Source organism: Rousettus aegyptiacus, unplaced genomic scaffold, assembly GCF_014176215.1.
Source record: "Rousettus aegyptiacus isolate mRouAeg1 unplaced genomic scaffold, mRouAeg1.p scaffold_m13_p_2, whole genome shotgun sequence".
NCBI classification, from domain to species: Eukaryota; Metazoa; Chordata; class Mammalia; order Chiroptera; family Pteropodidae; genus Rousettus; species Rousettus aegyptiacus.
Window position 1 is genome coordinate 16,244,909 of NW_023416295.1, and position 17,134 is coordinate 16,262,042.

At 36.2% G+C, this 17,134-nt stretch overlaps 1 protein-coding gene across 1 annotated transcript in view; it reads right to left on the reverse strand.

The window, feature by feature from the left end:
* XRCC5 (X-ray repair cross complementing 5) overlaps nucleotides 1–17,134 on the reverse strand; it is a 75,827-nt gene that overhangs the window by 12,160 nt on the left and 46,533 nt on the right. The window contains exon 17 of the mRNA XM_016156705.2: nucleotides 838–947. Within this exon, the coding sequence (XP_016012191.2) occupies nucleotides 838–947 (110 nt within the window). The remainder of the gene's footprint in view (nucleotides 1–837; nucleotides 948–17,134) is intronic.

Genomic DNA, 17,134 nt, shown 5'->3' on the forward strand with positions numbered 1-17,134 from the left:
CACCTTTGTCTTATACTGACTCTACTTTGCCAAAATTTTGTCTTTTATCTTCAGGGAACTTGGGTTATCTAGTTCTGAATCTCTTATTCTATTCTAACCATTTTTCCTTTCTTTTTTTAAAAATCATTCTTTGTAGTACCTAAACTATTTAAGAATTAATTTGCTCATTAATTCAGCAAATATTTAATAAGAACTCACACAAGAACTAACATATCCTACAACTATGCCTACTTAAAACATATACTTTCTGATTTAAACTTGCAAACTCTTGCCTACAGTTGATATATAAAATCCTAGAAATAATTTGGAAAGTTTTTGGAAGTGTTTTCCAAACATTTCTAATAAAATCAACAAAAAGCCCACACAAAACGTAGGGTAGAGGTGCTGAGTAATTTTCAGTGTCTGCTCCTTCTCCCCTCCCAGCCCCTGCATTCAGATTCTTACTCCAGTCTTTATAAAATCCTTCTCAATAAATATGCCAATATGTATTTTCCATCAATTTCCTTAAAAGAGTTGGCTCATCCTTTAAAATGATTACAGGATTCCCAGAAGTCACAATGGAAATGTCCTTGGTTCTCTAATAGGAACCATAAAGCCAGGCTACGGTATAATAAAAAGCTAACTCCCAGGGATGAAACACTCTACTGACCCACCTATCTTTATTCTCTCTCAGATACGACACTGATAGTAAGATGAGTTAGTCGTTTCTGCTTCTCTTGGCGTACATTGCTATTCACAGTGAGAATGACTATTTCAAAGCCCAGACTTATTCATGGGATGCTGCACGTCTCTCCTCTGTGGTGCTAACTGTTTAGGAAGAGGCTAGGATAGCCTTACCTGAATGGCTTCTTCCCGGAAGGCTTTGATGCAGTCCACGCTCTTCATAAAATACAGTATTTCGTTAGTATCCAAAAACTGTTCAATGTGATTTATTAGCTGGTGACTCACTAGAACACAAGATAATAAATTAATTTTTCTCTATTTGAGTGATGCATGTTATAGAGAATATATGCTTCTGTGTGCCTATCAGTATGTATTGTGGTTCCAAAGCCTCATGGTCAGTATGCACAAAAGCCAAACTTCTTTTTGTTGGGATGGAGGGGTAGCGGGGCCGAGATGCAAAATGCTCATTCTAAAAGTCTATATTTAAAAAGGTTGGGTAGTACTTACTGAATAAAATTTAATTTCTAACATGCTTATAATTATAGCTAGATGTTCCATTTAGTATTACAAATACTAAGTTATTAAGGGTTTTTAAATTGTTGTTGTTGTTGCCTTTTACACAACTCCTCCCTGAATTTAGGGGCCATTTAGGTAATTCACAACTGCCTATCCTTATGTAGTCATAGAAAATAGAACCTCTAGTCCTTCCCCTAATTCCACTCAGGGTAAATATCAAACAATGCAAGACAGTGAAAAATAATGAGCCAGGAATAGCCTATCTTATATCATTCCCAGGCCAAGTTAGAAAAGACCAGCCTTATTTTAGTTTAATAATAATCCTTTAGAATGGGACGTCACTGCTACTTATCTTCTGCCCTCAGCTGAACCAAACATTCTCTACAAGCCATGAATATTTAATAAACAATAACTGCCAACCAGCAATGTCATAAATGCTGCAGAAAAAGAAAATACATTAATAATGTTACCATTTCCAAGATGGATTGCAACTTGAGGCTGCCTCACAAACAATTCTTCAATATGTAAAAAGCAAAGGAAAATAGCGACATAAAGTCACTGTGGAACTGAAGTTGCTGAGCAGATCAAAACTGACCCTCATGATCTGCATAGAGGAATAAGCCAAGGGGATTTATATATACCTTCACAGCCTAAAGATTCACTCTCACCTGTCCCTTGAAACCACTTACCAGCTGGCTGTTTGCCAATTTATGCTGAATAATAATAAAGATATTCTAAGATCATATGTTTGCCATAATCATGACCTCATCTGAGCACTCTAATAGTTATAAATGTGTGTACGCAATATTAATGAAAACTACTTTCAAGGCTCACCTATAATTGAATCACAGTGACCTGATGGTGCCACCGACTTTTTTCCTAAGGATCTTGAAGCATGTGGAAAGGATTAAAGAACTGGACGAAGTATTTTCTAACATAATAATTTCGCAGCAAGAGAAAATATTCCCAGTAACCATTTCATCTCTTCTACCAACTAGGAGATTATGAACTCCATTATAATAAGGTACTTAACAGACTTAAGGGATTAAAGAAACACTCCCCTGCAATTTCAGAAATCTTTACCAATGTATCCTGCAGCAGTAAATTAATATCCAACAACAATTCAAAGGAGAGAAAGAATATCTGAATGGGTCTTTTTAAAGAAGGTAAATAATACAACCCTGATTAGTAAGCAGAGCAGAATACCATCAACAGAAGCTCAAAGCAATAGAAACTATCTCCTTTTTTCAGCTTGAAAAGGTGAAGTAACAGAAATGTTTGATATTTCCTACACCGCTTACAGCAGCCTCCTTTATTAGACAGTCTGATACAAAGTTCACACAGAGTTATATATCTGGGCACAAATAAGAGCCTTTTAGGTCAATGGCAGTAATCCCAGAGATTCCAAGTTTCTCATTTCTTTTGAATGAGAATGAGGACTCTTAGCGAGCTATAATGTAAATGTTCCTATACGCTTGATTTAGTAATCATTTCCATTAATTTAATCTGGTAAATATTTATTGTGTAAGTGTTGCATATAAGACATTATGGTATGTTCTGCGGAAGATTCAGGTAAGTTGAAGATAAGATCCTTGCCTATGTCACAGTCTAACAGAGGATATAACACACATATAGAAAAATAACAGGAGGTAAATGTGATGAGTGCTATGAGGGATATGGAAATATATCAACTGATCTGAACTTTTAAAAATCTGTGGTGATTGTAGGAAAGCTTCATGAATTAACATGGTTTTATAGCTGGGCAATGAAAAATAGAAGTTGCCTGTCACACGGCAGAAAACAAAATGAGAAAAGTAGGAAGAATAGAGGTGAGAAAGTACAAGGTGTGAAGGAAAGCAAATGATCCAGTATGTGGAGTCCATGGATCGAAGTACACAGGGAAAAAAGGGAGGAGTAAGAATCAGACATAAAGAGGAGGGAGAGAAGGGAGTAACAAGAAGAAAGAAGAATATGTGTGGCAGTCCTGAGGCAGGATAGAGCCTGGCTCCTTAGAGAGTATGGGGAAAAAGGGGTACGAGACAAAGTCTTTAAGAAACTACAACATTTAGAGGCTGGAGAGAGGGAAGGGAGCCTATGAAGGAGGCTAAGAAGGGATAGTCAGGGAAGTGGATGAAAATCAGGAGGATATAGCATCAAGATACTAAGAAAGAGATGATCTGAAGAGGAGAGTTGTCTGTTGTATTATAAAGTATTACACAAATAATACTGCATGTTATTATTACATAAAGACTGCAAGGAGAAGAGTGTAATAAAGAGCATAACGGATTAAAAACTGAAACTTAGGGAGACCTTATACCCAGAAGCCCATGGAGCAACCACATAGGTACCAAACTGCTTTGCTAAAACATAGCTTTCTGACCCATTTTATCTTGAAGTATGATGGAACACACACACACACACACACACACACACACACGCAGTTACCATATTACAGACAAAAATATTCAATAGACTAAAATAAAGCAAATGAAAAAGCCAACGATCCACTTGCAATAACACGGGAAAGGGTTCAAAGAAAAGGAAATAGGAGTGTCGATAACCAGTTTCTATTTAAGAATTAAGTCCTTCTGTACCTGTGGGCCTATCTGGATTCGGTTTCCTTATTTACATGATATACTGTTCTATCCTTTCCTCCAGAAGGCTCAGGAACACAGACAAACATATCCATACTTCCAATAAATCCAATGAATACAAACAAAGACCCAGATTTTGCCCTTCTAGGAATAATCGATTATATGGTTTGTGCATCTGGCCCATGATTCTGAATTCTGTCCCTCTACCTAGACTATTTTGTGGTTACCTGATTGTAATGAACCATTTAACACTAGTGAAAACCAGTGATGAATGATGCTTTTAATATACTGGGTATTAAAATGGGGTGTGGACAAGAGACTTCCCTTCCCAAGTTTCGTGGCACTTCCTGTTTTCCTGCCACTTTTAATAAAGATAAAATGCAGAAGTGCCTGACAAAAAATAATAGCCTTTGGCTGGACTATGCTTTGACTACCCGCCCCCCCACACCCTACACAAAGGAAATGCTGAGCATTGGAGTGCTTTTCTCTGCTTCTGCATTGATCACAGGGCTAAGGAACGGCCTGTCAGTCTTCATACTCAGCAGTCAAAGCCCCAATGCTCAGTAAGTCACCAAAATGCTTCTCAGAATTAGTCAAAGGCTCAATAATACTCATTAGTAGCTAATATCTAAAAAGGGCATTGCAAGGGCCATTCATCTTGGGACACTAAGTCAGGCAAGGGCCATCATTTACCTCAAGGAGTCTTCAAAATCAAAATGTCTGTTCTGGAATTTGAGGTTTTAAATATAGGCATTATGTATTAACCCAGCATCTTACATGAATACAGACTGTCGATATACAAAATTAGTCTCAAAACAATAGTACTTTAGAGTTATATTAAAACATCATCCAGATTCATAAGTGTTATATAAGAGAAAAATGGCAATTTTCTTGTTTAATCTGAAATGTATGTTCTCCCTGTTTAGATAAAACACTCAGCACCATCCAAAGTCCCACAAAACAAATCACCTCCCTTCTTGCTACACAGTCACAAGTGCCAAAACACCCGGGGCCATGTCTTGCTGGCCTCTGACTTTATACTTACTTACCACCTCTGTTCTCTGTAAAGATATTTCTAACAAACTGAAAGAAAGTTATTCATTGTGGGTTTCTCCCCGCCATCGGTCCGAGTCACAAAAGCAGTAGGCTCACTGACTGTCACACACCATGCATAAAGGACTGAAGAGCCAGCTCAAGTGGTTTTGCTGAACCCAGACATCATTCAGGATGTTTCCCAATTTAATTCTTCTCACTATCTCAATGCTTCATGTGAATTCTGCTTACTGAAGAGGTGCACATTTTGCAGATATCAGCAGTTAAATCATTTTTAAATGTTAAGAACAGATTTATATAGCCAATGACAATGGCATCTTTATAAAACAAAATGAAAAACTGACAAGAAAAATCAAGCACTTAAATAAGTATATGGTCAGGTCAGTCATTAAAGGAATAAAAATAAATAATATTTAACAGCAAATAAAACTCTAAGCAAGTAGTCTAGTCTGCCACTAATTAAATCTACATGTAAATTATAATCACTGTTTTCAGCCAGAAACTTAAAAGAAACATTTGCCTGATAAGAAAATGAGTGTGTTTTAATATAGGCAACTAAAACAGAAACGGTCACAAACAGGCATCCTTATGTCTCCTTATTAAAGGATATAAATTTGCCACTGTGGGTAGAGGCTCTGTGTATCAGACAGGGCCCAACCAGAAGAACAGAAATCACTGAATATATAACTTGGGAAATTTAATGCAGGCAACTGTTACACAGATGATGAAGGACTATAATGTCAAATGAGAATGGTCCTGCAACCAAGAGATTATGGACAGCAAGAAGCCCTTAGCATCCCTTGACAGTGTATGGAAAAGGAAGAAAAGGGAAGGGAAGAGAGAGAAAAGAGAGAAGGAAGAGAGGAATAAAAAAAGGAAGGAAAAGGGGGTGTCTGTAGAGTTCACAGTCCTGGTGCTATGGGAGCCAAAACCATGGACCACTAGAGATGCTGCCCAGCACATTAAGTAAGAAAGAGAAATACCCTGGCTTCGCCTTCCCTCCTTACTTCCTACCAATATTCCACCAGGTCTCCTATTGGCTAAACTCAGTAGGAAGCTGGTAGACTTGGCAGCCTGGGAAATGCACCTGGAGGAGCCAGCTCTGCCCCACTCAGCCCCAGATCAGTGCCCAAGGAAAGGGTGAGGAGTGGTGTATAATAATACACCAGCACAATGTATTACTATAAACCCACAGAGACGGTGCCCCTTTTTATGCACTAGGTATTTCCAGGAGACAGAAATTAACATAGTATTCTTTAATTTAAATAAGGGAAGATAAAATGTACAGATTTTTTTCCCTTTCTTTCTAGTGAAGTAGGACACAATAAAACTCAACTGAAAGTTATTGAAAGGTTCATAAGCATATTTAAAGCTTTTCCCAGACATCTACTTTTTTTTTAAAGCTGTACTTTTACAAAAAAAAGTTATGTAAAAAATAAGATTTTCACTTCTATTTGAAACATCTTTAGAGCTACATACATTTTCTTTTCCTTCAGGTTTAATATGGTGAAACACAGCAAACAGCTGCCAAACAGTATGCAGACTGTGATGATAAACCAGAGGAGCTAGAAGTGGCTGGACCCTCCGCATGGTGCTCGTGTCCTTTCAGAAGTCAAACGTACTTCTGAAAATATAAGTGCCAAAAGAAGGTATCCGAAATATTTTTCCTCTAAATGACAAAAGATATGCTGATTAATTTCTTAAATATCCTTTCTGCTTCTACTTCTAAAAAGGGTTCCGATCTAAGATCCCAGGAATAATTTGCCCTCAATGCTTATGCTCTTTGATCTAGCATTCCTGTTTTTTAGTTTTTGCAGCCTTTAATGAAACAGTCTCGCTGGAGAAAAAGAAATCACTGGGTGGCCAATAAAAGAAATTGAAAACAAAGAGAAAAGTATAAGCTTTATGAACCCGACGAGGACGTTCAAATGTTACCTCGCATTTAAGAAGCTGGCGTGTGAAGCAGACACAGCTCGGCCCTGCTCTTTGCCTCGTCCCTGTCCTTCGTCCCTTTAGAAGCTGCTAGACTAGACTCGGCCTCAGGCAGAAGTTGCCTGCCTCCCTTTTAAGAACAGAAAAAGTCAGTGGACACCACATAGAGGAGAATGCGGCAGACGTGATATGACGCATGACCAGAGGCACGTGAAAATGAGCTAAGGTATAGAAAGCGCTGACCACCTCAACTGTACAGACTAAGCCATGGTGGTTTTAGTATTATTATCATTTTTCTTACCAATAACTAAAAAACTCAATTAAAGCCTCACCATTTAAACTTCACAAGTTCAATAACAGCCCATTTTTTCATGCTTAACGATTTTCTCATTAAATGCAGTAATTTCTTACAAATTGCACTAATAAAAGTAAGTCCTGCTGGGTGTTTTCTCCCCTTTTTAAATGCAGCCTTTTCATTGATGTGTTAAATTAAAACCCCAGGCATAAGGAGCCGAGTAAATGCAAAGTCTTTATTGTCAGAATCCATTCCTGCAGACTATGAGATCTTTGTTTTATTTTTGTTTGTATTTGTGCTGTGAGTCCTACTTTGTAGCCACAGGGAGAATGATACTGAAGGTCTCTTGGACTTGGCTCACTCTTGAAAAAAGGCGGTAGTGCAAGCAATTGAGAAACTAAAAAAATGACACCCAGTTAGCCCACTGGTTGTAAGCTCACTTTTTGTAAGAGAACATGATGACAAGTCTTTTCCATTCTGGGTGAATAATAACCCGAGTATAAGACCAGTAAATCTGTTTCTAAGTCAGCTGAAAAATTTGGTTTCCTGGTCAGTGGGGTGGTTCCATGGCATTCTAAGGTCTTTAAATCTTTTGTTAAAAACATTCCATTTAGCCATAAAGACTCACTGAACATGTCTCACAAAACCTGAAGGCTATCAATTAATATTTAGAGGATATATAGTGGTTAACTAAAGACCAAAGAACATCCACTCTAATTCAGGGTAACTAATTTCCCCAATTCCAGAAAGGAATGTACTTAAAAGTACAAAACTGGGACATGATGCCTAACGTAAGGAGGAAACTAAAGGAAGACCTCATCAAACAAGAAAGTGATTTCTTTGGCTTGTTTATGTAACATATATGTCATATGTTTGGAAGTATGCGTTGGGGGTGGAGGTAGAGAGGACAGAGAAAGACGGTTTCCACAATTTTCTAAGGTCTTAGAATTCTGAAACTTGGTGAAGCTCACTAAAATACAAGTGATAGAGAAGACTTCAGAACCTTACCATGTAGACTTGATCCCCATCTGATAGGCAGTAGGAAGGAAGAAGAATGCAAGACGATATAGTGTTTGGTACTGTAGCAATTTTACGGTATCTCTAGCTTCAATACCTGGGTAAATGTCATGAAATGAATGCAGGAAGTAAGCAGAGGGAACCAAGAAGCCATAGTGACAGCGCCGCCAAGAAGAAACACTCTGGAACAGGAGACCGATCTGGCAGTGGGAGCCAATTACAAGTTGGTAATTGAATGGGAGTAGAATTCACGTATTAGTAGGAGATACGACGTGTGAAGAGTCAGACACCTCAGCAGGGAGAGGAGCAGGCTTATACGTTGAATGCGCTTTTGTGGATGATGGAGGAGTGGGAGGTGGCATACGATGTTTTACGATGCTGCAAAAATTGGACTCATTCTTTCAAGGAAATATCAAGCACCAGAAATTTTAAAACAACCATATTCCATGTGGTAAATCTTTCTAAAAATTGAGAAATGATGCCCTGTGTTTAGATGCTTCCTTTCCTTAAGGACCCCTCAGATCCTTCTTTTTTCTTTTCATTTTTTTCCCTATTTTTTTCTGATTTTGTGAATAAAGTTGTATAATATTACAATATGTAAATATAGACATATTAATTTTATCTAATTCTTTGATAGGGCTAATATTTATGAATTGCTCCAAAGAACCTGAGAATTAATTTTGCCATAATTCAAAAATTTCAAATTGTTATTATTTCCAAGCATTGCTTTGTTAAAATCAACAATGAAAACAAATGAAAAATTACTTTAGCTGGAAGTACACTGAGAATATAAAAACAGATGGAGATTATTTGTGCCGCTGACGGTAGACTAGCAGCAGCATCTTTGATAGTGAATCATACTATAATAAAACTACTACTGGGCATTGGTATCCCAGGATATATTAGCTCTTAAATCACGAGCATCTCTTTAGAATGGAATTTGAGAGTGAGAAAAAAGAATAGACATTCTTGTGGAAAGAATATCATGAGCTAACAGAGGCAGGAAAGCCCATGTCACAAAGGTATTAGAAGGAATACAGTTTGTTTTGAGTACAGGGATTACCAAGGGGACCTCTAGAAGATGGCTCTGGAGTGGCAGGTGGGACCAGATAGTAGAAAGCCTGGAAGTGGGCACTAATTTTAAAGACATGAGGAATAATTAAGATGGGCTGACCCATAATCAAATCTGCGCCATAAGGAGCTAAATATGTACCAACATATAGTGAGCTGAATGAGAAGAACTCTGAGGATAATTAATATAGAATGCTATCACTGTCTAATGGTAAAGTAATGAAAGCCTGAAGTAGCATAGTGGTAGCTGGGATGGAAATGAAGAAACAGATCTAGAAAATGATTAGAAATTACCAGAGAATTAGAAATGAGTACAAAGTGGTCAGAAATGCTTATCGACAGTAAACTCAAGAGGCAAACAATAGTAACAAAAATCTCTTATTTCTGGGGACACACAGCACACACAGCACGAGGACACCCCATTACTTACATTGTTGCCTCACTTGAGATGTCTTTCTTTAGGCCCTCACCTCTCCAGCCTTCTATCACTCAGGTTATGCCAGTCTCCTCCATGAATTCTTCTCCGAGCTGGTCACCCACCTGCATCTGCACCCATACTCTGCCTTCCATCTTATCGTCTTGGATGAACTACCTGTGCATCCATTTTAGTTACCCCCTCCCACCTGTGCCCTAGACCCCAAACCTCTTCTCATGCAAAGATTTCATCCAGCCTCAGCCCTCTACAGTGCATCTCTATGCTGACTTCTCTCAGATTTATATTTATAAACCCAAACCTTTTTCCTAAAGTTCAGATGGGTATAACCAACTTTGTATCTTTTCCTTCTGAGTAAATAACAATTCCTTCCAGTTGCTTAGGCCAAAAAGCTTGGGAGTCATCCTATTTCTTTCTCTCATACCCTACATTCAAAACATCAGCAAAACAAGTCAATTCTACTTTCAAAACATATCAAGAATCTGACCTCTTCTTACTACCTCCAACACTACCTATCCCACTTGGATTACTAGTAGCCTTCTAGTTTATCTGCCTACATCAACCATTATCCATTCTCAACATGGCAGCCAGAGCATCTTTTAAAACATAAGTTGACCACATGCTCCTCTACTTAGAACTCTTCAGTGGTTTCTCATTTTTCTCAGAGTGAAAGCAAAAGGTCTAGGTGGCCTTCCATGGTATGTGCCTCCCTGATCTCATCTTCTACTTCTTTCCTCCAGGCAAACTGATGCCCGCTGAAGCTACTAGACAAAGCCAAACCTACTCCTTCTTCTGAGGAACAGGCTGCTCCCTGTCTGTAAAGGTCTCCCCAGAGGTATCTACTAGTCTCTCTCCTCCACTTTCCTCAATTCTGTTTATATGACACCCTAAAAGTGAGCCTTCCTTGATCCTCTACATAAAATGACAAGTCCATCTCACCCCAGGTTTCACTATTCCACCATCCTGTTTTATCTTCTTCTATAGTGCTGTCATGAGTTGAATGGTGTTCTCCCAAAATTTGTGCCTTTCCCAGAACCTCAGAATGTGATCTTACTTGGGAAGAATCCTTGTAGATGCAATCCAATTAAGATGAGGTCATAAGGATGAGCCCCAATTCACTATGACTGGTGTCCTTATAAGAAGACGTAAATTTGGACACAGACACACAAAGAGAACTCCATCAAAGATGGAGACAGAGATTGGAGTGATGAATGTACAAGCCAAAGAACAATAAGGATTGCCAGCTGTCACCAAAATCTAAGAGAGGGTTGGGCATGGAAGAGATTCTCCCTCAGAGTCCTCAGATGGAACCAACTCTTCTGACACCTTGATTTTGGATTTCTAACCTCCAGAATTGTGAGAAAATCAACTTCTGCTATTTTAAGTCCGCCAGATTATAGTACTTTGTGACAGCAGCTCTAGGAAACTAACACAAGTGCTTATCACCATGTGACATATATATTTTTGTTTACTGTCTGTGTCTTGCCACAATGATTAGCATATAGTAGGATACTAGGCATTTGCTAAATGGATGAACAAAATGATCTAGGCCTCAATGGTTTTCTCCTATTAAAATCTATAGAATGAAGATGTCATTTTGTGTTCCTTCAATTTAGACCCACACACTACACATTCAGTATTGGTTATCACTAATGAAATGGCCAGTCTAGAACTTTATGACCACCCTTTACCTTAACAGAAATGAAAATGGTTAAAATAAAGCTCTATGGATACGCATAGACAAAAAGTAACAGGCTATGTAAGAGATGTGTGCAAGTGTGTGTGGAAGAGATAACATTTTCCAACACCATCATGAACATATGCATGCAGGCATCTTTGTTTTTGCTTATCAAGTATGACTTAGCCCCATCTCATTTTGTTATAAGCTTCTTTTTCTCAGATCAAACTGCTTGATCCCACTGGGAATGGGTGGGATTTCCCCAAATGTACTGCCTATGGCTATAACCCCAATTTACCATACCTTAAAACAATGAACCATCTTGAGTGCACTATAGAGGATTAGTAGGAATTAGCAGGGTTATTCCTATGAAGAGAGAGTGAGAAAAGAAGGTAGAGAATGCATGTATGAGGAGAGTTTGGAAGAGAGGAAGATGATGAAAAAAGAGACTACTTTTTAACTTTATGTACAACTACATTACTATTTGACTTTGTCCAATGCATACTTATTTTTTAATGAGGAGAAGTCACAGGAGCAATTAAATCATCCTGAGACACATAAGAAGCTATCAAATAAGTAGACAATAAACAATTGTTTCTATTTCTAGTGAGTCCTAAAGGAAGAGACATTTTTCATGGCTTGGCAGTTACTGATGGTGAAGCTCAAAATACTTATAATCCATTGATCCTCTTCTTTTTGTTTTCTTCTTTCTGAAGCACTTAGTTCTTTCTGTTTACTACTCATATACTTAAAGGGTGGTACTAAAAAGGACCTTAGAAATTATTTATTTTCATCCCCTGTTCTTAGGAAAGTCTATCAAATTAAACCAGATTTTCTGCAGGTAAATTTTATCTTTGGTTTGTAGATTCAACCCTCTGCATAACTGTATATTAAAAATTCCAATATATAAGCCTTGCTGGCTGTATCTAATGAGTAATTAGAAATGAGGACAATTATGGGATAATCCAACCTTGGTTATTCCATGTAACTGCTTCTCAGTGTATTCAACAAATAATAAATCAACCAAAATAAACCTTGAGAAATGGCACCAAAGAAGAAACAAATGAAAGGAATAATGAATCTATGAATTTTCCAAATCTATAAAATGATCTAAAACTTGATATACTAAAATATCTATTGTCACTAAAATGTAAACTTGTTTTCATTATTCACAACTAATCATCTTTGTGCTCTAAAAAGTTCCTGAAATCTATACAATTTTCCCTGTACTAATGTAAATGGACTCCTGCCATGAAGCAAAGTATTCTGAAGCATAAACATAATCTTGCGATACATGAATCTAAATGTTTTTTTTTTTAATTCCCATACCTGAAGACCTTTATTTAAAGTACATTTTATTACCTGAATTGACAATGATTTCTTTATTGGTGCTCTGAGGAATTCACCTGGGTCTCTATATTTTATTTAGCTAGGCGAGGTAAAAATTATAAAGGTCTCACGAGCCCATAAGGTCTCAAGATGAGTAACTTTCAATACTCAAAATATCATGGAGAAAACTAGACAGAAAAATCGATGAAGATACAGATTTGAACAAATCATCATCCTAAATGGCTGACATTTACAGAACCCTCGACCGAACACCAGCGGAATACACGTTCTTCTAAAGGGCATGTGGAACATCTGTCCGAATAGACTTCACGCTAAGTCATAAAACAAGTCTCCATAAACTTAAAAAGGTTGAAGCCATTCACAATATGTTCTCCAATCACAAAAGTAAAAATAAAAATTAACAAAGAAATCTAGAAAATCTCCAATATTTGAAAATTAAACAACATACTTCTACATAATTCAAGGGTTGAAGAAGTAATCACATGAGAAATCACAAAGTATTTGTACTGAATGATAAGGAAAACATAACATCACAATTTATGGTGGTCAGCTAAAGAACTGGCTAGAGGAAAATGTATGGCTGTAAATGATTATATTAGAAAAGAAATGAGGTTTCATATATAATTTTAAGAACCTAGAAAAAAAAAAAAAGACCAAATTAAATCGAAAGCATGTAAAAGAAAGGGAATAATTAAGACTGGAGAAGAAATTCATGAAACAAAAAAAATTTTTTTAAAGATAATGGCAAAAAAACCAACAAAACTAAAAGTTAAGATCTTTTATGAAAGATAAAGAAAATTCATTGTGAAAATTAATAAAGGAAACTTCAACTAAAATTGTAGTCAGGAGGCCTGTAGAGGCAGCTCTCATACCCTGTCTCTCCATATTAATCACAGACTCCAAAAGGGGGACTACCTCGTCTCCCAAACAGGAAATGCAGCTACTTTACTACTCCAGCAGGTTTTCCTTTTACCCAGTAATAAGCCTGACCAACAGAAACACCACACAGCTCAGCCAATGAAAAGCTGCTATCACTTGAACTTACTTCCTCCAATGAACTTTCATTTTTCTCTTGCTGATGACTTCCTTGACCTACACTCCTTTCTATAAAAGTTTTCTACCTTGTATAACTCCTAGGAGTATCTCTCTGCTTGCTAGCTGACATGCTGCCTGATTGATGAACCAGTTAGTAGTAAAGCCAATTAGATCTTTGAATTCACTCAGTTAAAATTTTTTAACACCATATATAAAACTTTACTTAGAATGACCAATAAAAAGATAAGATATGAATTAGCAAAATCAGAAATAAAAGAAGGGAATTTCGACCAAGAGAACTTAAAAATATTTTAAGAGAAAAACAATATGAAAATTATGCCAATGAATTAGACAACTTGGAGGAAATGCTCAAATTCTTATAAAGACATAAATATTACAACTGACTCAAGCATAAATGGGAAGACCAAATCTATAATAAGTAAAATAACTGAATTAGTATTAAAAGTTTCCTAAAAAAACTCTGGCTCAGAAGGCTTTGCTGGAAAATTCTATCAAATATTTAAAGTAGATAGAATACTAATCTCAAAAAGGATGAGAGATATTTCCTAACTCATTCTATGAGACCTGTATATTCCTGATACATCGAAGCCAAAGACACCACAAGAAAACTACGAAAAACCATCCCTCATGAACATGTACACAAAACTCCTAACAAAATATTAGCAAAATGAATTCAAGACATACAAAAAGGATTATATACCATGACTGACTGAAATTTATTCCTGCAGGCAGAGCTGGTTTAACTGAAAACCAATGAATATAATACATATAGTACATTATCAGAAGAATCAAACCCACATGATCAACTCAACAGAAAATCCACCTAACAAAACTCAACATCCATTCGTAATAAAAACTCTCAACCAACTAGAAACGGAAGGTTTCTTTGAGCTGATAAAGGAATCTGAGAAAAACTTAGAACTAATATCATAATAATGGTGAAAAACTAAGAAAAGCTTTCCCCCTAAGATTAGAAGCTAGGATATTGACTCTCATCACTTGTATTCAACATTGTACTGGATGTTCCAGCTAGTACAATCAAAAAAAAGAAATTAAAGGCACATGCATTAGGAAGGAAGGCGTAAAACTGCCTTATTTGGAGATAACATAATCCTGTATGTAGAAAATCCTAGGGAGTATATAAAAAAAAATTAGAACTAATAAACAAATTTAACCAGGTTGCAGGACAGAAGATCAATATTACAAAGTCAACACTTCTACATATTAGAAACAAAAAATAACTTTAAATTCCAGTTCTAGAATTCCATTTATAGAATAAAAATTAGGCAAAAAAATTAACAAAAGTGCAGAAGTTGTAACTAAAAACTATAAAACACTATGAAGAGAAAGTAAATAAAATCTAAATAAATAAAAAATATTCCATGTTCATGGATTAGAAAATTCAATATTGTTAAGATGAAAATTTGCCCTTAATTATTTTATTTACTCAATGCAATCCCTATTAAAATCCCAGTGACTTTTTTTTTCCCGCATAAATTAAAGAGCTGATCCTATACTTTGTACGGAATTGTAAAAGATCTAGATTAGCCAAACAATTTTAGAAAAGAACAAAACTGAAAATATAGTAAGTATTTTAAAACTTACTATAAAGCTAAAGTAATCAAAACAATATATTAGTGAAAGACAGACATAAGACAACGTAACAGAATTGAAGAGTATAGAAATAAACTCTTACATTTATAGTCAACTAATTTTTAACAAGGTGCCAAGGTAATTCTACGGGAAAAGGACAGTCTTTTCAACAAATGGTGCTAGAACAATTTGTTACCCCTATGATAAACAATAAATCTAGGTATGTACCTCATACCCATTTACAAAAAAATCAACTAAAACTGTATTATAGATCTAAAACTTCCAGATTATAGGAGAAAATCTTTATGACCAGGGCTAGGCAAAGATTTCTTATATATGACACAAAATGATAGTCCATAAAAGAAAAAAAAGAAAAAAAACTATGTAATCAAAATTAAGAAATTTATACATCAAAATACACCATTAAAAAGACAAACAACAGACTGTAAAAAATATTTGCAAATCATATGTCTCATAAAGGACTTGTATCTAGAATTTATACAGAACTCTCTACACCTCAATAAGACAATCCCAATTTAAAAATGGTTTAAAAAAGGGCAACTGATTTGAATAGACATTTCATCAAAGAGCTATGAATAGCTAATAAGCACATGAAAAATGGTCAGGTCAGTATCATTAGTCTTTAAGGAATTGCAAATTAGAACCACAATAATATACCAATACATCGGCATTAGAAGAGCTATAATTGAAAAGACTGACAACATCACGAGTGTTATCAAGGATGTGAAGAAAGTGGAACCCTCATCCACTGCAGGTGGAGATGTAAAATGGTAAGGTGCTTTTGAAAAGAATGGCTATTCCTTAAAAAGTTAAACATAAATCTTTCCATATGACCAGCAAATCCACTCTAACCCAAGAAAAATAAAAACATAAATGATTTTATGCAAATTTTCATAGAAGCCTTATTTGTAATAGTTAAAAACTGGAAGGTATCCAAATATTCATCAATCGATGAATCAATAAAATGAGATATAGCCATAAAATTGAATATTTGGCAATAAAAAGAAATCAATTATCGATATATGTTATAACATGGACAAACTTCAAAAACATTAACTAAATGAAAAAGCCAGAAGCAAAAGACTGAATATTGAGTGATTCCGTTTACGTGAAATTTCCAGAAAAAGCAAATCTATAGAAACAGAAAGTGGTTGCTTGAGGGGTGGGGGTGGGAAAAAAGAATTGACTACAAATGGTCACAGAGAACTTTTGGGAGTGGGAGAAAAGTTCTTTAACTGAATTGTTGTGATGATTGTGGAACTTTATAAATTTACAAAAAGATCACTGAATTGCACTTAGGATGAATACATTTTATAGTAGAAAATTATACTTCGATAAACTATAAAAAGGTGGCAATAAATAGGTTCAATTTAGCCAAGAGATTTACCACAGACAAAAGAGAGACACTAGACGTTTCTACTTTAGAATAACTGCTAATGCTCAGAGAGCAAATCTTGTCCTCAATGTCCTAAAGAAACACTACTTAATTCCAAGAGCAGAGGAATTATCAAAGGGTAGTTCTCATCTGGGATATGGCTCCTGACTCTAATGGCCTACAGTGACTGAGTGTTAGGGTTGCATCACATTATCACTGAAAGGCATAAAGAGATAAACTACAGATTTCAGCAGTTTAATCTGACAAAGGAAATGAAAATGGGCCTGTATTAGTTAGCTCAGGCTGCCATAACAAAATACCATGGACTAGATAGGTGGTTTTGACAACAGAAATTTCTTTTCTCACAGTTCTGGAGGCTAGAGCCAGCAAGGTCAGGTTTTGGTGAGGGCCCTCTTTCTGGCTTGGATCACTTTCTTAATGTATTCTCAGATGGCAGAGACAAAAGAGAGAGAGAGAAAGAAGAGAG